Source organism: Excalfactoria chinensis, chromosome 4, assembly GCF_039878825.1.
Source record: "Excalfactoria chinensis isolate bCotChi1 chromosome 4, bCotChi1.hap2, whole genome shotgun sequence".
Taxonomy (NCBI): Eukaryota; Metazoa; Chordata; class Aves; order Galliformes; family Phasianidae; genus Excalfactoria; species Excalfactoria chinensis.
The window spans coordinates 35,003,668-35,029,021 of record NC_092828.1 but is presented as its reverse complement, the minus strand read 5'-3'; the positions used below and the strand labels follow the sequence as shown (position 1 = coordinate 35,029,021).

The 25,354-nt window shown below is 36.5% G+C and overlaps 1 protein-coding gene across 3 annotated transcripts in view; it reads right to left on the bottom strand.

The window, feature by feature from the left end:
- Window positions 1–196: 196 nt before the first annotated feature.
- The window catches only part of USP53 (ubiquitin specific peptidase 53), a 36,522-nt gene continuing 11,364 nt past the window's right edge, over window positions 197–25,354 (bottom strand). For 2 of the 3 annotated variants that reach the window (XM_072336677.1, XM_072336678.1), the window contains exons 3-16: window positions 24,792–24,884; window positions 20,526–20,660; window positions 19,009–19,122; window positions 18,846–18,928; window positions 18,476–18,581; window positions 17,707–17,853; window positions 17,012–17,161; window positions 16,411–16,582; window positions 15,449–15,598; window positions 14,376–14,519; window positions 13,366–14,101; window positions 11,939–12,012; window positions 6,999–7,098; window positions 197–6,183 (exon numbers count right to left, since the gene is read on the bottom strand). In XM_072336677.1, coding sequence (XP_072192778.1) covers window positions 5,202–6,183; window positions 6,999–7,098; window positions 11,939–12,012; window positions 13,366–14,101; window positions 14,376–14,519; window positions 15,449–15,598; window positions 16,411–16,582; window positions 17,012–17,161; window positions 17,707–17,853; window positions 18,476–18,581; window positions 18,846–18,928; window positions 19,009–19,122; window positions 20,526–20,660; window positions 24,792–24,884 — 3,186 coding nt within the window. In that variant the 3' untranslated portion in view covers window positions 197–5,201. Of the gene's footprint in view, window positions 6,184–6,998; window positions 7,099–11,938; window positions 12,013–13,365; window positions 14,102–14,375; window positions 14,520–15,448; window positions 15,599–16,410; window positions 16,583–17,011; window positions 17,162–17,706; window positions 17,854–18,475; window positions 18,582–18,845; window positions 18,929–19,008; window positions 19,123–20,525; window positions 20,661–24,791; window positions 24,885–25,354 lie in introns of those variants that run through there. The other variant, XM_072336679.1, reaches the window with a different exon arrangement.

Genomic DNA, 25,354 nt, shown 5'->3' with positions numbered 1-25,354 from the left:
ATACCCACTCCCAGCAAACATTTCTACATCTCTGCTTTTAATAAGGCTTTCAAAAACAGTGTTGCATCACTGAACATCTTGTATGCTCAACTTGCTTGCCAGACCAGTCAGGTTTTGGGGAAGATGATGAGTGCAGTTCAGCATCTGTATTCTTTATTTTCACCTTATTAATCATTCAAATGAGAAATACAATTTCATTTTTCAGAAACAAAATGTAACTGGATTTGAGTTCAGTTGCTCCGGTGTAGTGTTGTGCCAGGCTGTAGTGGTTCAGGCTTTTCCTTCAGTTAGGTCTGACAGAAGGTTTTACATATCTCAGAAAACTTAAAGCTATCAAAGCATAGGTTTGTGATGCTTTGAGCTCAAGCTATTTCAGGTACTGCTGCTATTCTAGTTATGAATGTGTGCATCAAGAGAAGCTCCATCAATACCCAGTACAGCAAAACTGGAAAGGCAAGAAAAAACAAGTATAAAACTAAGCAAGCAGCTGTCACCAGGTCTGTGGAATTACAGTGTTAAAACTGATCTGTGCATTTCTTAAAGATCAGAAAGCCAACTTTATAAAGCAGTACTTGAGATGATGACTTTTACTGTTTAAATATGATCACGGAACCACCATCTCTTCAGAACTTTCAAGTGTTACTATGAACTATCCCCGTTTAAAGGTGTGGTTCTGGAAAGCCAGAGTGTGGTTTTATTGTTGCAGGTTTACTTGGTGTGGTTTTCAAGGAAAGCACGACATACAAAAAGAATAGAGACAAAGATATTTTATATTTTTATCTGATAATTTGAACAAGCAGTACTTTGCAAGAAAATAGTTCTAAAGACTGAAAAATATATTAATTACAAGACTTATTAATGTATTTACTGTTAAAAATATGTCTAGGCTCTTATACAAATCTATAGCCAGAAGGGGACATTTATAAAAAAATAAATAGGCACCCTAGGTAAGTCAAGACAAGTTATCACTTATTTGTTAGCAAATATTACATACACACATGGAGTGCAGAGTCAAATATAAAAAACAAAGGTGCCTTAATGAGCTGTATGCTATTATCATTAAATACCTGGTAAACACGGGTCACGTAAAAAGTTGTCTGGTAAGATTGTTTCAAGCAAAGCAAGGAGACTGAAGTACATCTAAATTAATGTGTCTACTTTAAAAATAAGTGTTACCAGTTGTGCTCGCTGGAAACCAAACTCATTGGCATCAGTAACAGGCATTCATATTGCTTATTGTGCACAAGTAAGAACATTGCTACTCGTGTTTAAAAATAACTGTTATAACATCATTCACAGTTGTTGCTGTGCTATTTATACATAAAAATACTGTCATTTCAAATACAATTCCTGCAAACATTTTACAAAGTATACATTATTTACAAATTCCATACTCTGTAGTTTGTTTTTTTACACAAGTATTAGAAGCCAGCTTTACTGAAATGCTCTGTCTAGCATCTAACATCTTGCTGGAGGAACATTAGAAAAAACGCATTTACAAGTGTTGAAGTCTCTTCCAAAAATAAGACAACTAGGAATCTTCCAAGGTTTTTCACACCCAAGGCTTTATCTCCGCTCTGTTTACAAAAGGATACTTGTCTTCACTTTGCCACCAACTGTTCCTAAACGTGCATAATTATTTGCTCGACAAACTCCAGAATTCACTTCTCAAGTGCTCTAACAAAATTCTCATCAGTAAGGTAAGAATAATGTGCATCTAAGATACCTGGTTTGTTGCATACGTTGTGTTCCAGTTTCACTACAAGTTACAAGTAGTTTAAAACACTGATGATGAGGAATCACCAAATGTACAACTTCGTTTATCGTTAAAGAGTTCGACCAAATGTCAACATTTGGTTCAAGCACTAAAACTCACACAAGGTATATAAACATTAAAAAGCCTTTCTGACTAACAGTGCAAGCACAAGCGAGAGTGTTTTCCATGAATATTTAACCTGCTTGCAATATTTTGTTAACTAAAAGGCATTCATGTTTAGATATAGTCAGCAGCACCCCAATTTTAAGGTAAAACTAACAGAAATAATTACAAAATTCAACCTGTCCAGATTAATTTTAAGTAATACGTTACTCAGAATAGACTGAAAGAGAACTCAGAGAACTCTGACACTGCAACACAGACTGGGTTATCTCAAACGCACGAGGGCAAAATCCTGTTCACCCTGCTTTTTTCCTTCCTACCTGTGCACTGATTGAACGTATAACTAAATAAAAGATAAATGAAACTTCTCTTCTGCTTTGTTACTGAATTAAGTTGGATTAGTGAAAGCCACAGAAAATGCCAAACCTGCCAAAGCAGCAGGGCAGAGGAAAAAACCTATTTCATGCTACCCCAGTCTGAACAGTTGCAGGGTCAGTCACACTTAATTGTTATGACAGTACTTAGCTGTTTGTAAGGAGGTAAAATTTGTCAGTAAAATCATGTATAATCCCCACTAAACATTGCCAAAAACAACAAGCTGAAGAGCTAAGAAGTTCAGTAAATAACAGCAACCTCTCTGGGGACACAGTTATCCAGCATACTGCAAAGCTCCCTATTCCTAAAAAAAGTTAGATGCGATTATCTTCTGAGATCCCTTCCAACCTCCAACCTTGGGCTGCTCTTTGATTCTTTACTTCTGAACCCTTATAAAAATACGCATCTAACAGCTGTATAGTAACTTTGTATTTTAAAATTAGCATCACTATTACTATATCAGTTTGTAGCTGATGTAATTGAATTTCAGTAAGGATAAGGCTTACAGGATGAACAAATCTGATTAAAAAGTTTAATAATTTGTACAGAGCAGGTGTGCCAATAGGATAGCATGAGTATAGTTTACTTGGCACTGCTGCTGCACAGTATGGAGCAAGGGAGTCAGGAACAAAGGACAACCAAGGGCGCCCTGCTCTTTGCTGCCTCGCAGCACTGGCAGCTCTAGGGATTTGCTGGGCTCCTTGTGCTCTGTTGGTGCCTAATGAAAAGAAGATGTAAGCTGGTTAGCAGCAGGAAGAAGGACAACTCCCCAGGGAAGGAGGACAAGGACAGAGAGGCAGACCATGACTCCAATGAAAAAAGCAACACGGGCAGTTTGGGCCAAGAGCACACAGTAGCCAGTACTGTACACAGCTGACAAGTGCTAAGTAGCGGAAGTGCTAGGGGATGATCATCTTTGGACCTGCCAAGGATGCTTTTTGCTATAGCAAAGGCTGAGCTCACCACTACATCCATAAATGCTTTCCCCACTGAAAAGTTTAGGGTACAGCTCCATGATGTGGACAAGCTCCCGAGCATTGAGCAGGCTGATGCCAGCTTCAGCAGCAGCACGACATAGCCAGAAATTTATGATGGGGCAGCAGTTCAGTTTGTTGGGCACACAGCCAGGTGTGCCCAGCACCACAGCTCCCACCTCCAACTGTCTGCACTTGCACCTGTTATACAAAACTGCACTGATGAGACTCACAGCTGGTGGCAGACAATGACCTGCTAGAAGAAGGAAGAAGAGGGCAGGCAGGATGCAAAGACAGAAAGGAGACAGAAGGCCCTGTGCTGCAGCCTGCTGCAAAGCAACATCCTAATTGGGACAGTCACCCCAGCACAGAAGCCAGTGACCCAGCCATAAATTTTCACCCTACCTTCCCATCCCATGAACTGGCACAGCCTGGGTGGCCATTCTGCACAGGACCTGACATTACCCCTCTCAGCTGTGGTTATGCAGGGACCCAGCAAGAGGCACCACTAATGTGCCCTGATGCGCTTGCTAAGGACAAAGTGGAGAACCTGCCTGTCCCAGCACCTCCTTGGGCCTAGTGCAGCAGACACTGCTCAACAGACAGTGGGTATTGCTCCTAAACATTTTCTCTGCTGACAAACCACATTTTTGGGAACCTGATTTCATACAACTTAAGATGATGTTGAGTGGAGGCTTGCAACAAACCGCTGTTAACATGCAGGCAGTGATCACTGACAGTCTTGGAGAGACACTTCATTACTTCTGGGAGCCCCAGTGTACAGATGTCAGTAAACTGATTCTATGAACAAATGCTCTGTCTGTGAGTGTCTGTGCAGAACTCTGTGGAGGAACATGGGCACAGGGTGCTGAGTGCACAACCAGGGAGCAATAGCAGAAAGCACAGAATCCACAGACCCACAGACTGAATGAGGTTAGAAGGACACTCTGGAGACTATATGGGGGGCTTATAAGACAGAAGGGCACAGACTGTTTAGTACGGTCCATGTGATAGGACAAGGGGAGATAGCTTCAAAAGCCAGGAAGAGGGGAAATTTAGATTGAATATAAGCGCTTGTTTTTGTTTTGCTGTCATTTTGTTTTTCCTTTACAATAAGGTTAGTGAAGTATTGGAACATGTTGCCAAGACGTGGTAGATGCCCCATCCTCGGGGCATTCTCAAGGTCTGGCTGGACTGGACTCTGAGCAACTCAGTGTAGCTGTAAGTTTCCCTGGTCATGTTAGGGGTGTTGAATCATGACCTTTGAAGGTCCCTTTCAACTCTAATGATTGTATGAATTGATGATTCTACTTGAATTCCCTTTAAAAAAAGAAAAAAATCTTACCTATCACTTGCAAACAAAACAGTTCTAAAGAACTATTATCATTAAGGCTTTTTAATAGCAAGTTAGAAAAATCTCTGGATAAACTCGTATTAAAGACACTTAAAGGTTTGTGAAAGCACAAACTCTCAGCAACATCAGCCAGAAAAAAAAACCTCCTGCTACTTGTCAGGGAAAATACTGCTCTGCTATGCTCACTGTGTAATATTTACTGGTAATATATTTATTCCTTTTGTTAGTCTAAGTATGTAGTGACTGAAGTCTGAAGGAACACTTCTTATACTGCAGCCTAATAAGTCTTAAAAAAAAAAAAACAAAAAGGTATCAATTAGTAAAATCTAGTTGATCCCACTGCTGTAAAATGCATACACTTACAGGGAACCTTTTTAACGTAAATTATAGAAGACAAGCCAAGTGACAGAGGTAAGCATTAAGGCAACTAGGAGTAATAAATCAAAGAACTAGAAGTTTAGCACCTCTTCTTCTATGTTCACCTATATCTGCATATTCATTTAAATTCCTAAGCAAAATACAGCCGACTGGGTACCAACCTACCACACGCAGATTCAAGTCCTGTGCCCATTTACAGACTACATGAAATGCAACAGTCAGATCCAAATGTATTTGTAATCTATCTACTGCAGTGTAAGCCTTCTACATTTGCTTTGTACCTTTGCTCAGATGTGGGATGTCTGGGCTCAAGAGTAGTATGGTACGTAGCATTCAGTTCTACTCCAGCTGGCGTTAGATGCTTTTCTTTATGAAAGCTTCCACTATCTGTAAAATAAAGCTTGGGTCTCTGATGATATTTCATCCTGTACGTGTCAGTCATACAACTGTCTACTGAAAAATAAGTTGTTAGGGATACACTGTCATTTCCATCCACATAGCCAGCACTTGGTCCTGTATGACGAGATCCTTTCTTTAAGAAATTCTCAGACATCAACCAAAAGTCATTAACTGGTAAGCTAGGTGGAGAATCTGGTTTATGAACAAACAACTCATTCCCTTGAAATGACTCTTTAAGCCTTTGTTCGCTTGTAAATACGTTTGTTTCTGATGCAGACTTAAAAGGTGCACCTGTTTGTCTGAAATTATTCTGCAACACTTCTGTTGATTTTACATCAGCTACTGAGTTATTTTCTGATCCTGGCAAAATATTCAGAGCATATTTCTTTGGAGGTAAAGGGGGAGGAAGATTCTGGTAAACTGCTTCTGGCACCCAAAGTGCATCCACCCTTCGGAGCTGGTGTCCGGCACGCTCACAGGGAGGAGACAGCACTGCAGGCCTTTCTGAGGGATTCTGTGGCACAAAAGGTGAAAACCCCACTTTGGGACCAAACGTTCTTGCATGATGAGGCTGTGGTTGGGAAGAAGGGTGAAAGTCATTGTTGACAGGCTTCCTTCCACAGTTGTTTTCTGCGTAAGGGTGGGATACACCATCAGCACAATATGCTGACACATTCATTGTCTCAAATCTGTCCGGGTTTAGCCACTCTGAAGAATTCTGTTCATTTGCCTTGTTCCTACTGTCTGACTTCACGATCTCTTTAACAACCGGCTGTAGAGTTGATGATGGGAAAAACTTCCTATTAATCTCAGGCATTTCAGCTCTAAAACAAACAAACAAAAGAAACAGAGGATATAAGTATCTATACATACATAAAAGGCCAAATAACCAAACACCTTTAACAACAACAGCCCTGGTATCACTGCCTAGGTATCCCTGAGCTGACTAGAGATCTGGTATTTGGTTAATACAATTGTTTAACTATAACTTGTATTAAATCACTACAAGCTTCTTTCATTTGAAATGTAGTGGGTCCCAAAAAATCTTCCTCAGAACATTAAACAGCCATAATAAGAAAATTCCTTAGAGATTCCGGACTATATCTAATAGAATTCTGTTTTCTTCAAGCATCTTTGTGACTCAGTGTGATACATCAGTTTTTCAAGAAGTGTTATATCTCAGTGCTAAACATGCATTTTGATTCTTGATTTTTAAGGGGTTTTGAGCACTTGCAGTTCCAATCATAAGCAACAGGTATACAGCCACAGCTTCTAAATGCACGTAATATTTTCCTCCTTTTCTTGCCAAGCTTTTCAAACCTTTATTGGGTTATTGTATTAAATCTCTACTTGTTCTATGAAACCAATTAAAAACACAAACATTAAAAGTTGTTGCGCTACTAAGATGGTTTAAAACTACCTAAGTTATCTGGGGTTTCATTTACTAGATACCAAAATTAAAACTATTTTTTTTCCCCAGGAGTAGATCTCTCAACCCTATAGTTTAGGTAAATGCCAAAGGCATCATCTGTCAAAATATTTAATACCATCATTTTTCACATTAGGTAACAGTGATTTCTATCACATTACAGAATTCAGTAATTTTTAATAGTATTACATAATACCACTATTTAGTTACCTCTTGACTTGAGGACTGGGCACCTGCAAATGTAACTCTGTTGGGACATTAACATGAGGTCTGTAGTTAACTTCTGTATTGACAGGATCTTTCCTGGAGTCTGAAAGTGGAAAAATATTTCAAAGTAAATAGAAATACAGTCCAATTCCCTTGTGACCTCTCAGAGGTTAACAGACAAACAAAACACAACAGGAAACAACTCTTGACAGGATCTGACATGAGTCAAAATAAGAGTTTTGGAAAAAATAAAATCATCAGAGAATCAGAGCATGTATTAGCCTACAATAATATAGAGCACTTTTGTCAGGAAAGGGGTAATTATCACAATTCTGGAGTCCTATAGACATCCTTTCAAACGCTAACACATCACATAATTATAAACACATTTTGAGAACAGATATTCATACAAGCATTTATACAGATAGCCAAAATAAATTGTAAGTTATATATTTCATGACTTTTGAAATTTCACACAATTTATTAACAAAATAGAATAATGTCAGAGCATTGTTTTTTTGTTTTACTCAAATGAGAAAAACTTTGAGCATTCTTGAAACATTTATGAAATGCCAGATAACCGTTACTTCTCTTACAACAATCGTACAGTTTGCAGAGACAATGAGTAGATAGAGAGCACTCTCACCCACACACTCTCAGCACACAACATTACGAGTGTGTGGGCCAGGAATACTACACACACTCTAGAAACCCCTATTCACTGACCAGAGAACAAATTCTTTGCTTTTAAAAGATACTATTTCTGAACAAAGCAGCTCTTACTGAACAGTGAATAAAAGAAGTATTGAAGAATCCATGTTAACACCACACAGAAAAGACTTTTGGCAAGTGACAAGGAAAAGTCTGTTTAAAGATAGCTACTGTAAATGTTCCTAACGCAATAATTAGCTTGTTGTATGTAATCAGTCACCTGCTTCACAGCCATTCAAAATAAGTTGAATTTTCTAAGTGTATGGAGTGTACCATGCAACTACGTTACTTATCTCAGAAAAAACTGGGAATGTGCTTCACAAAAACCAGCACACACAGCCTCAAATAGTTGAGCAGACTGATCTTGAGTTCAGATTCAACTTATCCTACTGCAAACAGGTAACAGACTGTCCCTTTTGCATCAGAGAAAGCTGCAAAAGATTTGTATCTTTTCTTACCTGATGTAATCTTACTACGGTGCTTTATCGTTTATTTCTTAATTTGAACATGTTGTTAATTTCTTCATTTAAAATAAAGCCTTAGTGGCATTATTTTGATAGGTAAACTTATTTTGACTTAAGTCAAAAGAATGACAGAATAGAAGTTAAAAAACAAACCAACACAAAAAGCCCCGAACAACTAAACTTTGGGCAACGTTGGAGATTTGCTTCAAGAGTCCACATCTGTCCAATCGTTAAGAGAGGAAAGATTAAAGATGCTAAATCTTTGATGAAGGACAAAGATTGTAGAGGCTAGAAAAGGTGTATACCTGAAAAGACAAAACCTTCAATATCCCTTCCAGCCTTGAAACTAACAAAAGTGTGGTAAACAGTACCACTTGAATGAGCCCTTGTCATAGCTGCAAGGGTCAAGGACCCAAACAGAAAGCAAGTTCAAAACTGTTCCAGCAGACTGTGCCTTCAGAGATAACTAACACTGAGGTCATCAAATAGCAAATATTTCCTTCTGCTGTAGATTTCGCTAAGCCATAAATCCCTTTTATAGCACAGGCTATACAACTTCTCTTTAATTCCACAAAACAGCTGATGTGAAGAGCATTCCAAGCCAAACTAAAGGAATGCAGCACATTAGGTCCTTCCAAGAGGCAGTGTCATAAATCTGTCAGGAGGAGGCAGCAAAGGTTAGTAGAGTGACCATGGCACACGTTCAACCAAATCTGCTCAGTGATACCAGGTGATTTGTGCCTTCAGAATTCCAGCTAACTTAAAAATAGACGTGTTATTTTCTCTTCTGCTGACATGAGATCCACGCAAGGTTAAAACCCGGTTTAGACTCTATTGGGAATTTTGGCTCTAGGTTCTTTGCAAAACTAGATATGGGACACATGAGCACTGTGCTCAGCTAGAGACTGCCAACCTTATCAACAGGTCATAAGCAACTTACCACTAAGTAAAGGTAATTCCGGTCTCTCAAATACACACTGATCTGCTTTTAAGATTTGAGAACACCCACTTTCACATCTGTATAGGCAATCTAGATTTTAAAGTCATGAACACCCATTCTGTAGCCAACAAGTCAAAAAAGAGTTCTTCTCTAATGACTTAATTCACACATACATGTGCAAAATTCTGCAACATCTGAATTCTATACATAAAAAAAATAAATCAATCAATTTCTACCTATTGCTTTAGCTGCATGTTTCCTGTATTTTTTATTTTTTCCTAGGATTTTCTTTTTCAGAATTATGTCCAAATTATAGCTTATGTGGCTTTCTAGTGTGACAAAGAAGCAAAGGTAATTTGGACTCCTGCTGACATATTCATAAGAGCTTCAAAATGATTTTAAATGGAATTGGAGTTGTGTCATGCTAGTGAACTCTGGAACCATTTCCCCTGCCAACAATAATGCTTTTTACAGAAACTGTCAGAGTGGCAATTTCACAGGTGCATGTCTTCAGAGTCAAGGGTTCATTTTCACAAAGGCAACTGAAAGCACTTTATTATGAAAATAATTATCAGTAGCTAGCATGGTTACTCTTATGAAAAGCCACAAGAAGATACTCTATACCCCTAACTCTGTATTTCCAAGAGTTATAGCCATCTTTCTTCAGTGTGAAAAACGTAAGGTTCCAAATTCTGCCCTCACACTCTTTATATCATTTGTTCTACATACACAGAAAATACCACCACCCATGTTCACTGAACTCAAACATCATGAACATCAATGCATAAATAAAAGTTCTGAACACCCTGTTTGCTTAATAACCATATTTTCCTCCCAAAATTTAATCACACAAATTAGGTATTGGTCACATGGGTCATTTACTTTAGTACTACAGTTATCTACTGCTTACTTCTACAGAAAGAAGCAGCAATCTGATTCGCATTACCACCATGTGATCCAATGTTACTATCTTTATAATGCTCGAACAATAAGTTTATTTTTGTAGGTCAAGGACAAAATTCTTCAACTACTGAACAGTCAGTATCCTCATTCAGCTTCTGTTAAAATCAGGTACCAGTAAAAATGGTAGGCATAATAAAAAGTTAAATGCTATTTCCCTACTAATGGACAAGATATTTTTACAAGTTGCTATGAGCAGCTACGGAGGATTTCTTACATTTCATTTTATTCTCAGAAATGACTGGGTGTTTACTTGCTGAAGTACCATTTTTTTTTAGAAGTCTGTGTGGTATTTACCTATCAGTTCTAGTCTTGCTCTTAACATTCTGAAACATAACATAAGGTGGTACAACTGGTGCCTGTAAACAACTTCTCCTCCTCCTCCTTAAGGTGTTCAGACACACACACACTTTTTAGACAACCAAAATCAGTCTAAGTAAATCCTTATCTCACATGTGATATAATCACATTATTCATTATTTTTTTTCAGCCTATTAATCACTTACATTAAAAACAGTTTTACAAAACAAACACGTGAGAACTTCACATCTAATTTAGAATTGCATCTTTTTTTTGTTAAGGAACTAATAAAAAGTTAGTTACTGAAATAGAAGTATTGAGTAGATGGGGCTTTAACATCAATAATCTTTGACAGTTGTTATGATAATGCTTTATTATAACTGTAAGGGTTACTTGGAATAGAAAACAGTACTGAAGAAATACGATGGGTGATGAGTTATAGCTATATTTAATATATTAGTTTACTGTGTAAGCTAATTAAGCTACCTATTTCTCATCCTGACAGGGACTTTTATATATTTTCAGTAGCGCTTTTTGTGCGTTGTCTGTTTGGTTGGTTTTGATGGGTTTTTTTTGTTTGTTTTCACTACCTTATTATTTTTTCTCCTACTGGAAAGTACAGTTATAGTACAGAACCGTAGCAGGAAAAAAAATAATCACAGAAAAACAGATCTTTGTGTTCCACGTAAAATGTTTCTTCTGTCATCAAGATAAAACACCAAGTTAGCTTTCTTTCTACAACCAAAAAGTAACTGGAATAGCAACGAAACTGTGGTACAGCAAATCCACCTCCGACATGAAATTTAAGTCTTAGAAGAAACTACACTGTACATTCTTCAAATGAAAGTACAGTATCTATGAAAATCAAACATTTCCTGGGGAAGTGTCTTAATACTTATTGCACCTCCTTGTACAAGCACCATTCCATTGTTCCAGCAACAGTAGATAATGATTTTGGCTGGCCTCATGGTGACCTGTAACATTTATACACCAAGGCATTTATAAAAATCCAGCAGGCATGTTGGTATGTAAAAGGAAGCAGATTTCCTTATTACAAGTGTTTCTTCCTGATTTTGCCTCATATCTTGCAAGAAAAGAAATCATACTACAGCCTATCCATAGATATACATATATATTTATTTTTTTAAACCGTCCTTAGCATCAACCAAGAACACACACACAACTATTTTTGGGGAAAACACGGGAATAAAAGTACTCTCTTTTTGGGTGGTCACATTTAACCTCCTGGGTTGGATTAAAAACAAACAAACAAAGAAGAGTCCAAATAACAACAGTGAAAATGAGTAAAACTAGATGCCTTATGCCAGCAAAGTGTCATTCAAAAAATCACAAGTATTAGTAAACAGAAGTGTTTTTAGTGGAGAAAAATAAAATCATGGCAAAATTGCAGCAACATTATACAGTAAAAGAGATCACCAGAAACCTCTCCATCTCCTGTGAGATATTAGTACGTTGGTATGAAAATCTTGGTACACCTCCAGTATTTCTAGAAAGCTTTTTTTCTTTTTTTTTCTTTTTTTTTTTTTTTTGTAAACGCAAGTTCTTACCATAAAAGTTTCTGTTGTGCTGGGATACTGAGTGTAACACATTTTCAGCTTTTTTTGTTGACAAATTCTGCTCACTGTAAAATAAGCACAGGCGATTTTGAAGGGTTAAACTACTGAGGCACCGTCACAAACATTATCTTCTTGAATACATAAAACATAGTTCTGCCTGTTTGACACTTTGTCTCCCTTTACCACTATGTTTTTGACTAAAACACACTTTAGAACATACCTCAGATGGAGAGGTAGCCCCACATACTTTTAACACAGCCACACTACAGAACATACGTAAGATAGAGAGCGAGCCCTTAAGTACTTCTAACACAGCTTCCACACATGACAAGCTGTAATGATGCTGAGAAATTTAGGATGAACTGCAGTCTTTCATACAGACACTTGAAAAACATGCAGTTCATGAGGATGGTGTATCCAAGTTTGTTCTGGGGATTACACACCCACTCATCCCAACCCTAATCTAGAGTGCAACAGCAGGACACTCATTACGCAACAGAGAAAATAAAGAAAATGTGCCTTGTATTATCACAGCAGCCTGCTCAATAAAGACAGCTGGTTCCCAAAGTTATGAACAGCACTAGAGTGATGTGCCATCTGTGAGAAAACATCACCAACTGCACAGAAAATATTTCATACTACTTTCAAAAAGTATGGACTAACAGATCACTGAGAAAGCATGTCTATTTTGAATATTTATTTTCTACAGTGACTTTAAGGGGGAACAGACAACACTGGTCATCTAACTCCAGTTATCTGAAGTGTTCCCAATAATCACTGCTCCAGTGCAACAAGGAATACTGGAAGTGATCTTATGAGACCATCTATTCCAAACCCCTGCTCAAATATGATCAGCCAGAGCAGATGCTGCTCAGTGTCATGTTCAGTTGGGTTATGAGCATCTCCATGAACAGAAACTCCACAACCTCCCAAAAGGCAGCATACCTGTTACTGTAATTCATAGTAAGAATAATAAAATTTAGCTTATTTATTTACTGCCATTTCCATCTTTTTGCCAGGAGCCCATCCATACGACTGTTATAGATATGATTTATAAAGACAGTTGTATTCCATTACAGATGGCAAGTTACCCAGTAACTAAAAACTTCATAACTAAAGAAGTGTAGCAATTAATTCAAATTAACACACCCTGCCCCAAAGCAGGGCTTAGAAATCCTGGCTCAGCACCATAATGATGTGGCTCAGTACTTTCCCAACAGAAATAAATAGTGCTGCAGCCTCAAAGTTAAAGTAAGATTAACTCCTGTCTGCATTCATATTTCTAGATACGTTGCTAGTTTTATACATCCTCAAGAGTATCGAAGTTCTGAAAGTATGCTTACTTGATTGAAACAACAAATGAATCTTAAAACTTATTTTCCTGCATAGACAATCCACGTAAATAGAACTGGCATTACCTGCAGGAAGCACCATCTTTATTAATATTCTTGACATCTGATGGATTGATTCCTTCAATAACAGGTGAGTCCGGATTTGCTGATCCATTGCTGATATGATCACTGCTCTCATAACCAGATTCTGTCCTCTGAATTTGCCAGTTATCACCATGGATTTTTCTCTCTGCAAATCCTTTGCTTTTTTCAGCATTCCCTTTTCCCTCTGAATCCAAAGAACTTCTACTTCCCGTATCTTGTTTTGTTTCATCTTCATATATCGTCATTAAACCTTTCTGGATTTGGTTCTCTTTTGGCCAATGGTTAAAGCTTCGCTCTTTTTCATGCTTAGATTTACTGTTCAGATTTGCTTTGTGCTTCGGGCTATGTTGTTTCTTCTCGGTTTCACTGAAAATGCTGTCTACGTTTAGTGTCTCTCGCATGGGTTTCCAGCCTTTACTTCTGCTTCTGCTACTGATGATACTTCCTTTATCCCTAGAGTCTTGACTGCTATCCGTATCATAGCCAGTGACACCATCAGATCGGGTCCTGAGCGTAGGTTTTTCACCAGCAGGAAAAGCTTCTGTTTTATTTGATCCAATCACCTGTACAGGAAGTTTTGTTTGGGGAGGTACACTGTCATGTTTATAAGGCCCTCTTCCCTGGCTGCTGTATATGCGCTGATCCGTACATTGTCTAAGTCCATTTCCAACTGGAGGAGACCCTGACTTAAAATTGGAACGATCTTCCCCAATTAAATCTAATGAGAAAAAAAAAAAAAAAAAAAAAAAAAAAAAAAAAAAAAAAAGCTGCATTTAAGCTCTCACAAGCAGTTATACATGTCATTGCCACAGTACACGCTTTTCCTACATTCTCTCAACACATTAAGTAACAAATTCAGTATCTATTTCAGAAAAATAAAAACAGATCTTACAATCTGCTCCTTAGAAAGGAGAATGAAATCCTTCACAGCTAATACAGATGTGCAAATTTGCTTGATCTACTGATCCTCTGCTCATATCTTAAAACATTACCTCTTTGTCTCCCAGATTCCCTTCTTGGTCCTCTGTCTGCATCTTTTCGTAAAGATGAGAAGTTTTTCATATCAGCAGCTTTCTGAGCACACTCTCTGGATATGTCCTTCAGTTTGTCCTTTTGATCACCGTAAGCTAACTTAGCTGCAAAAAAAATAGATTCTTTTGTCAAAGATCACTAATAAAAAAAATCACGATCAAAGCACACACTAGTATTTATGCATTGTAACATTTGTATTTTAGTATTAGCACTACTGAAAGACTAATGAGTTATACAGCATAGACTCTTAAGAAAACAAAAGATACAATTATCGGTACAAGTGTATAAACATCTCAAATAAATGCCACTTTTAAAAATTATATTAAAAAAACTGAAGTTGGCTTTATTCTTGCCTAAACGTGAAGTTGTATTTTTAAGAAAGCAGCAAAGTCACTGCTTAAAAAACAAAACAAAAAACCCTCAGTTTTTCAAAAGGTAAATACTATTTTGGAGTCATGACCTCTTCAAAAAAGAGGCATTTGCAAGTTTAAAGAAGCTTGGCAATCCTAAAACACTAAAAGACAGAATAGAAACATCTCCCCCTGACATGTATTCCGAGTTTGGAGAAAAGGCACAGACACGTTATACAGAAGTCAATACCCAGTATTACTACTTATAGTTTTCTCTGTGTTCTTATTGTTTGCGTTCCTGAAAGCCTGGGTTACTGACAGAATGTACCTTTAGAAATATATAATAAAACTCTTTTCCTTTTTTTTGCCTTTTTTTTGCCCCAAAAATGTACGTATCAACATACAAGACTTAAAGTAATGCTGCATACATGCCTTTGGCCAGACATGACTAGAAGGCAGGATGAAGTTTGAGAAAGGCCTCAAGAGCCACTTCAGTACAGGAATAAAGAATATTTAAAAAAAAAAGCTATTAGGGCAAACATTACTTAAACATCAGTTGCTATTCAAAGACCCATTAAAGACAATGGTCTGGAAATAGTTCTAATGTGGAAGTTCGCACACACCTGAAATACTATTAATTATTTCATAAGCCAGGTATTGCAGTTAGGGGTGAAAGTACGTACCTGGACCTTTACCACCGCTAGCTTGAATGTGGCTTCTACTGAATGCTGAACTATCTGGCTGAAGTTTTTTATTACCCCTTTGACTAGTAGAGTCTCCAATTCCATTCTCTTTTGAATGGTCTGATTTAGGAGTAGAATGCTTCTCACATCCTAGAAAATAACACATTTTATCTTTAGAATGAAAGGCTTCCTAATCTGAAATTCCCAGTATGAAAATTCAAAATATAATTCTAAATTAAGAATCTGAAAACAAAAAAACAGCCACTCATTACAACCCACTCATTACAGTTCAATACGCTAGGCAATAAGCTTCTGTAACACTTCATGAATACTTTATATACCGCTGTATTCATAATGGCACACTGCAGTGGAAAAGACTCCTCTCCTTCCCTGAAGCAGTCTACATCCTATCACAGTTCATCACATGAAGAAAATGCATGTCAAATTCAATTGCTCTTTTACTTATATGTTACATTCATAATCAAAAAGAGCAGTAAAAATCTGGGAAAACAAGTTTCCTGCAACTTGTTCTGATTTTTCTTAAAGTTGAGGGAAACACACACTCCAAACATACCTCCATATAAGATATTTTAAGCAAAGCTTAACATAAATAACTTTTAAAATACTGGTAAAATGCATCAGTACATACAGAAAAGCACTTCCACATGCAAATTTACTATGATTTTATTCTGAAAGTATTACTTCATTTAAGTTTAGCAATGACCAATCTACAATAAAAACATATTCCTCCCCAGCCCCTTAAGCCATATCTCAATTGGTATTCCCATATCAAACGTAAAACACACAGTTTCATTATTAAATGAGTACACCAGTCTTTCCTTTTGAGACCCCTTAGATACTTACTGATAAAAATATTTAAGAACATATCAGCAAATCCACTACTCCCATCTTTAAAGTCTTCATTTCATAAATACAGTTATTATTAAAATACATCTGATTACCCAAGTCTTCTGCATTTCCTCCTGTTGCTTTGTTTTGAGACCAGTAAATAATCTGCTTTGGAGCATCTTCTGGAGATACAGCTGTGCCATCTGGGTTAGCATAAAATAGCAACAATGGCTGAAAGTGACATCGAATGCACCGGGAGACTACATCCTTCCATTTTGTTCCAATCTAAGGAAAAAAAATAAATCATCTTTCTGTATCAAAACCAATTCAACAGAATAATGTGATAAGCATCAGGTACTAAATTCCTAATTCTGAAGGTACAGTAAGAATCAACATTTTAGCACAAGTTGTGACAAGAAGCTTGAACAAGCAGCACATCAGAATATTATTACTGCGAATATAGCCATCAGTCACGAATTCTTCTTTTCATAGGCAGGAAGAACTCAATTGCTGACAGGAAGCACATTAAAATTCTTAAATATCTGCAATCTGAAGGAGTCAAGTTGATTCTAAAATTCATTTGTGAAAACTGACTTATGAAAATAAAAGTTCACTAAAATGAAGACTCTTCTGATTCGAATCTTAGTGTCAGAAAAATGCATTCAAGAAAACTAAAAGATCACTGAATTTGGTAGCAGTAAAAACCGTATTTACCTCTTTCACATTAGCATCATCAAACAGCACCCATTTGCAGCTCTTGGTATGAAAAGCAAAGGCACAGTAATGTCGGCTTGTGTAGCAAATCATTCCCACAAGAAAAAGTTCACTGTTTTTGGCATTTTCATCTGTAACCCTATAGAAGAGCTGTAGAAACAGTTAATATTTGTACATGTCTGCAGAACATTTGGCCTTCATCACAAGACCTATTACCAGCACTTCTGAAATGTTATTGTTATTAAATACGCATTTGCATTATTCAGATTTTCATGAATATAAGTAATGATGTTGGCACTTATTACATCTCACTATATTACTATATATATTACTATATCGCATCTATTTTGACATTCGTTTTTAACATAGTCAATAGAGCAAAACATCAATGCTCTGGAATAATTCTACACATTTCAAACCAAATATGATATATTTAGATCTTCAATTAGGAATTCATCTACATTCATCTTCATACTTTGATGTAAGACTGATCTATCTGACAACGTATTTTCATCTCACAAATGCTGTGCCAAGTAGCACATTACACAGAACGTTAGCTATAATATTTGAAGTTAAATTGTATTTAAAAAATGATATACTTGTATACATGCAGATATATATGCATATATTAATATTTACATAAACATATCAGAGTAAATTATAGAATAAATAATTAGTTAATTTAGGTCAGATACCCCAGGAAGATAAAGTTGTGTTGCCAGATTTCGCATAACCTCTTCTGTCAGATCAGAGTGTTCTGAGTCCCAGACTAAACCAATGGTCACGATCTCAGGGCAATTCATAAGAACACGACGAATTTTTATTTTTTGACCACAGTTACTCTAGAGAAAGGGAAAAAAACAAAATGGCAGCAGAGGAAAGTTAAATATAAATTTATAGTACTATAATGAATTATAGTAAATTATGCTAAAAAAAATAACCCAGAAAAACCAACCCTGGTATTCTGAAGTTGAGTTCCTACACAAAAGTATTAACTTTACATACTGTTTGATGACTCCTAAATTAACAGTACTAATAACTATTGACAGTATTATTTAATGAAAGAGAATAAGTTGAAAGGGAGACTATTTTTATCTTTATAAGCACCACACTGTTCCAATGTAAGACAGTTTTGTCAAGCTGTCAGTATATATGAACTATGAACTGAAGGTGCTTCGTTCAAACAATACACCTCTACAGACCAACCAGAAATACCTAGCAGTATATTTAACGTGGAGTGACGTATAAAGCATAAAGTTAATAAGTTTCTAACCAGGCCACCTGAACAACAAAGTTTATCTATAAATGGAGCAACAGAAATTAATTACAGGCCTTCTTACCCTAAGCTAGACTGCTCTGAACCAGATAAAAGGAATCTTTTAGATAAATACTTTACTCTGATTTAGTATCAGAAAGAGCTCCACATTGAGTCTTAACAAAGTCACAGAATCTCTGCTTACTTACAGGACACTTTCTGTAGTCATCAGCAGTATTTGCTGCTTGCAGCAGTTCCGCAAACATTTCTGGCTTGAGACGCTCATGCCTCTCCATCATTCTTTCTACCTCATTACTGTGAAAAATACATTGATGTAATTGTCTTCTTAAAAGCAAATAATAGATTCACAGCTGAAACAGTAACAACCTACACTGTTGTTTTTTTTTAAGCATAAAATCTCTCTACATCTTGCTTTTGAAATCCACGTTCCTTCACGATACAATCTCAAAAGCACTTATTTACAATTTACAATTTACAGTATTTCTCTGTCATGGTTTGTTTATTCCTAGGAGGTTACATGTAGAAAACTGAGACATATACAAGAATAAAAGCACTTACCACAAAGCTGTGGTAGAAATATAACGCACAAATTCCGTAAAAGGCAATGGGTCTGATGATGCTCCACAACTACGGCATACGCACTAGAAAAGTAAAAATCCTTTTGTTTTTATTTATTCGTAACAGTGGAACCAAATTATTTGTTAAATCATTAAGGTCTGACCTGTTCATACAGTGTCATTGCAAACTTCTGATGAGAAATACAGGATTTTGAAGTGCACATATCTGTGTCGCTGTTTGGCACTAGGTGAAAATGTATCCTCTCAAGGATATTTTCCTAAATAGAAACAAAAATGTAAATACAAACTAAATTGATGAAGTTGGAATACATAAGCAATATTATAGTTCAATATTCCAGCAGCTATTCTCCTTTAATATCTACGATCTATTTAACATGTACATAGTTCTGTTCCTATTCACAAGCAAGTAGATGGAAATTCTCTTCACCTCAAAGCTTTCAAACATAACAAAAGAGCACTAGCATTATTCAACTCTAACTTCCTAGCATGTTCTCCTTCAAAATAAGTAAATCTTCAAGGAAAAAAAATAATAAATGAAGACAATATTAATTTAATTACATGCAATGCCTGAAATTTGTTCTGGATCAGGCCTCTGTCTCAGCTCTTCATACACGTGTATTTTCTCTGTCTCAATCTGATCATCCAATCATGTTTAGTGAAGCTTATGCAATGAATGACTACTGCTGACAGAGGCCTGGAAGACGCTCATAAATCGCACATCTTAACTCATCCCTGGTCTCAGTTTTTAACAAAAGGACGAAAAAAATTGCCTTGTAATTGTCATTCATTTACCCCCTGAATCAGCATGGCCATTTTCTTCCCTTTGCCAAAACATAATAGAGGTAACAGAAGGAAGCAGATCTAGACAGCTAATTTGGCTGATTTCTTCTGGGGTCCAAACACATTCTGCTTAGATACAATCCTGATCAGATTCCCTTTCCTGACTGCAATTTAGTAATCTGCCTGCAAATAATCCAAACAGTCACAGGAGTTCTTCATTTGAATTTCCCACATATTTGTAAATGCATCTGGCAGGTAGCTATCCATTTGTAGGTAATTTCAGATGACGTTCAAATCTTAAAGTAATCAAAGCAAAAAGCATCTTCAGTTTCTAAAACTGATTTATTTACTTATTTATTAAGGTGAATAATTTCCATTGTCTAACAGAAGACTTCTCAGAAAAGCATCTTTGACAAAATCCAGGTGATCCTGTCTTCTTTTATGGCTCCAATAAAAGTTCAAGCTTTTCAGTTAGATATTTCATAAAAGGAGACAACTGCTGAAAGAGTCAAGATCTTCATGTATTCATTCAGCCTTGGATAAAAGGAGTGGAAATCTCCTCTGCAGAAGACTTAAGTGAAGATAATCCCAAAAACATTCAGCAGCTATTTGTCACTCACTCCATGCAACACTTCACCTACCCCTTTGTCTGAGCTACAGCCCCAGCGAAGAAACCACAGAGCAAATCCAACACTATTCCATCCCACATTACCAGAAACTTCATACATTTTGTCTCCGTAAATTGATAAAAACAAGATCAACAGTATATGCCACTTGTACCCTACCTGCAAATCTAAAGCTACCAACAACAGGCCAGCTTGGTATCCTTCCCAGAAACCCAACTTAATCCTACTTGATGACTATTATAAGGAGTACTCACAAAGCATTCTGCTGCATCATCCATGAATCCAAGCTGGAAACGCTGTTCATCTTTAAAACTTTCTGCCAGGGCATGTCTCATGTTATCTGATGGGAGTGCTTTTTCTCGACTGTGTTGAAATTGTGAAAATATTGCCTAGGAAGAAATATGATTACTTAGCTTAATTAGCCTTGACTGCAACTGTAGTTCAGTTCAAATACATCAGCTCTTACGCAGCAAGTATATAAAACACTTATAAATACTTGCACATTTAGAAATGACTCCTTTCTCTTTAGTTTCACATTCTCAGTTTACTCGTTCAATTATAGTGTTAAAGCTACCAAACTGCACATGGATCCAGTAGAAAAACAAACAACAAAGAAGCATATAAAAATGCAAGTGATTGACCTTAACTCCCACAAGCAATATAAACCTTGATCTGTAATTATGCAGTTTGTTTAATCCAGCCACTGGAATAGTGGTTCATGGTCAAGCATTTAATCTTTACAGATGGAATGCAGCTCTTGGGGCATAACACAGTACTTCTCATTTTAGTTTAATGTATGTAATTCATTAAGGAATACATTTACATTATTACTTGAGACACTTCTATATTTATTAAAACAATGCATCTGAAGAAAACTGCCAATACACAGAATGCTGGTAATTCATGTCATTAAGTGAGCTATCTACTCAAACAGTGCATACAACAAGGCAAGAAAACAGGTCGATATTTGCAGTTCCAGAACTGGAAAAGAAACCGCACTTGATTTTTTCTTCATTTCCCAGAAAAGACAGTTGGCTTCTACTCTTTTTTGGCGGAGATACATTTAACTGACCTAATTACTTAGAAAGTAAAGGAGGTTGGGCTTAAAAACTGAACATCAGAAGCCATTAAATGGATGAAAAAACATTTGCAGATATTAAAGGGTTTACTCCACTCTCAAAAATTCTCTGAAGTCAAACTTCACAGAAAAAATGAAGAGAAATAAAGACAAAGCAAAGCCAAGCCATGTAAAACAGAAATAAGGATTTTCATTCTTCACACTGGTTCCCCTGGTAAAAAATAAAATATAGATTTGTTGGTCAGACAGCAAAGATTACAACAGATATGCAAAGCTTCGGTGCTAATAGAAAGCAGTGTTTTAACCATAATGTATTCCACTGTCTGTCAAATATTTAAACTTCCCTCTCATGCCAAAAGTCATGGACTATTGATAAAAATTACAGTCAATACTTCTGAATGTTCTCATTGATATAAGTAGTTAACAGTGCTAACAATACAAGTTAGCTCTGTTTTGAAAATACTTCTTTCTCATTGTGGCTGCTGTCATTTCTTATATGCAACAGAGCCTTAGATGTCCAGCCTAAAAAAAAAGTACAGATGAGCAGAATTATACAGACAAGTACGCTCATTTTTAGCAGTCTCCACATTTCAAATCCCATTCCAGTGGTGTCTAGAGGAGAAAAAGAGTGTATTTAACTCTCACACCACCACCATAAAACAATTGAACTCACAACAAAAAAAAAAAGTTGAAGATAAGTGAAACAATTTATTGGCACAGCTTTCAGTTTACAGAATAGGCTCAGAAAAATCCATCTACCCTAGAGTAACATCTACCCTAGAGTAACATCTACCCTAGAGTAACATCTACCCTAGAGTAACACTTGCATAGTGCAAAAAAGTCAAATGTTCTCAGGAAAGTTTAAAAAATGCAGGAGATTAAATGCTGTTTTTCACTGGTGAAAAAGTAAGTAGGGTTAAAACAGCCCAAAACCATTAAGAAGAAAACACCTAACAAATTACTGAAATGCATCCACATCCAGAGCATATACCACATAAATATAAAAATGCCCTAGGTGCTGAACACAGAACAAACAGAATCACTCAACCAGTATCTCTTAATAAGCCAAGAATGCAAAATCAGTAGTGTACATAATGACTGCAGACAGATACTTCCATACGAGTTAACTACAGCCTTTCTGGTTCAATACCTAGGCTACTGGCCATGCAGTTATAAGGATCACAACTATACTGTTAAACAGTGATCAAGACAATTCCAAACAATTCCAGATCAAGCAGTAAAACTGCTTATCGGGAACTTCTCAAAATAGAAAGACATTACAAAATATTCACGTTCTGTAAGCCATTTTGAAAAGTGTCACAAGAAGATGCATTGCAGAAAGCAATCAAACGTTCAAGATACTTGAAAGAATAAAGAAAAACTGCAAGTCAGAAACTGGAGCAGCATTTGGAAGGAGCCAGAGATGCTTTGGTAGGTAACCTGAAATAACAAAAAACCTGTCTAGCATCTCTGTACTGCAGATCCAATGATTACAGAAACTGAGTACAAAGGTACAGTAAGCTGCATATTCAGCTTAAGAATAAAAGCAAAAACTTGTCTTCAGAACTGGAGCATCACTGGAACAGAACAACTTATTACTTACAAGTTCAGGTGTATTGTGATATAGGTGATATCTTCACATTTCTCAGCTACTACAGTATTTTTACAATGATTTTAGCAATATGATTGCTAGTTAATACACATTTTCCAGCAATTGACACCATTCAATCCCTCTGCATTTCTGAAAGGCAGTTCCAAGGCATCTTTGAACAAGAACATATATGACCAGAACTTAACGTGTAATATGGGTCAAATCAAAGGGAACAGGCCACATTGCTTACCCTACATTACAGCATCAAATATAAACCTAAATCTGTACACACAATATGCTCCAGGAAACTAGACGCAATCACTTCAAGATAGACATTAGGTTGTACGTGAAAAGACAGGTATACCTGAGTTATCGACTGACTTCATGTAGTAACAAGACTAAGTGCCAACAAAAAGATTTTGGCATAGAATCACAGAATCATAGAATTACCCAGGTTGGAAAAGACCTCGAAGATCATCAAGTCCAACCACAGCCTAAGCATAATACCCCAACTCTAACAACCTTCTGCTAAATCATCTCTCTGACATGCTGGGCTTTCTGTTTTACTGGAGTTTTTATGCAAGTTCTCTGAGTCAAAAGCTGTTTAAATGTTGAGGAAAAAAAAACCAAAAACCTCAGGAAGTTGGTTTGAATATTCATAGTTGTACCAAAACCAACTTGTTCGTAGTTTAAAATTAACTCCTCTAGTCAAATAATTAAAATGACAGCTTTATTTTCCAAGCAGAGCTTTCTTAAGAGAGATCAATGGAGAATTAGCTGTTCAGTACTGCAAGCATGATAAACTCTACAAATGGCAGAAAAAAAAACAAAACAAAAAACCAGAATACATAGCCTCTGCATCTCCTGGAAGACTAAGTATCACTACAAACAGTCCTTGCCTCAAAAGGCTTATTCAGTAACAAGTCTGTAGAACTCCCTGTGGATGAACTCCTAACCGGAAACATCCGAGAAGCACTTGGCGTCTCCTTGCCTACAATTTACTACACTCAAAAACCACTTCCTCAAAGAATTTCAATTTTAGTGTAGATCCTTTCTGTTCTCTCCATGAGTTATTCTCAGTTCTGTACACAATACATGTTCTACAGTCTTGTATTAGAAACCCAAAAGTGCCTTTATTGCCAGTGAAAGTAGAAGCTGTGTATTACTAACAAATATATATACAAGCCTTATGCCTTTTTCCATTGAGATTTTTATCCCAGTGAAACATGAGATATGACGTTTACCACTATTCCCTAGTAACTGCAAGCAGCCAAATACCAGCACAGTCGAAACAGTAAGAGCCTGACAGAACACAATGCTTGTTTCCAGATTTCAGATTAGTTACAAAACCAAAGTGCAACTTTTATATGCTAGTTAAGATACGCAGCTCTTGCATAATTTCAAACAGTAAAATGTCACCAGCTTTCTTTAATTTTCCAGTACCTCTGCATATCTTTCACTACTTACAATACAGCAATTAAGTTCTGTAGAGTTACCATCAACTACCGAATATAGAAATAACCTTGCTAACTTATTACTCAGTAATGTTGTTACTCTATTCAAACACTGCATTAAAAAAAAGCATATGCGTATCAATACGAGAAAAGCTCCATGAGGCTATTGTTTTTAAAACAGGTTATACTTACTATGTCTACAGAGAAGTTTTATGCTTAAGCAATGAGACTGTACAGTTTGTGTACTGCAAAATTTCTACAATCAAAGAAAATATTTCTTACAATCATCTGTTACAAATGCCATTAACTCCAAACAGTTTCTACATACAAGAATGATTTAAAGCACAAAGGAACAAATGCACGATGATTTCTTAGAAAAATCTCATTAATTATTTACCTTCAAAGCACAAAATATGCATGCATCTCCCTGGCACACGTGTCCAGTTAAACCTCTCAAACTTCGTCGAAATATGTCAAGTTGCCATAAAACCTACAAAAATAAAATTGCACAGAAATTAAATAATGCGATCCAAAGGTCCTTCTTTTAATGAAGTGACATATAATAGTTACATTTTTTCGCTTTACATAAAGTATACAACGTAAGAACCAAGAGTGCTACGTGAATGAACATCCTTTTCCATTATCTGAGCAAACTAGGTTTGCATTCACTCCTCTTATAAAACGTAGATCTAATTATTAAACTTGTGAAACAATGGTACTGCATTTGTGTTGGGAAAACAGCTGAAATGCTCTTTAGGAAATGAGCAGTAAGCTAAATAGCATACAGAGACTGCAGTGGTCTTGTGGATTTATGAAAGAAGGAGAAAGCTATTGGATCTACCTTGTTTTCATCTCTCCTTCCTCCATGGTTTCTTTCAAATAAAAACAACGAAGATATAGAAACTGGATTCCTATGGAAACCGTAAAAAGTGTTTCATTTTGCTCTCTTCCTAAAACAAT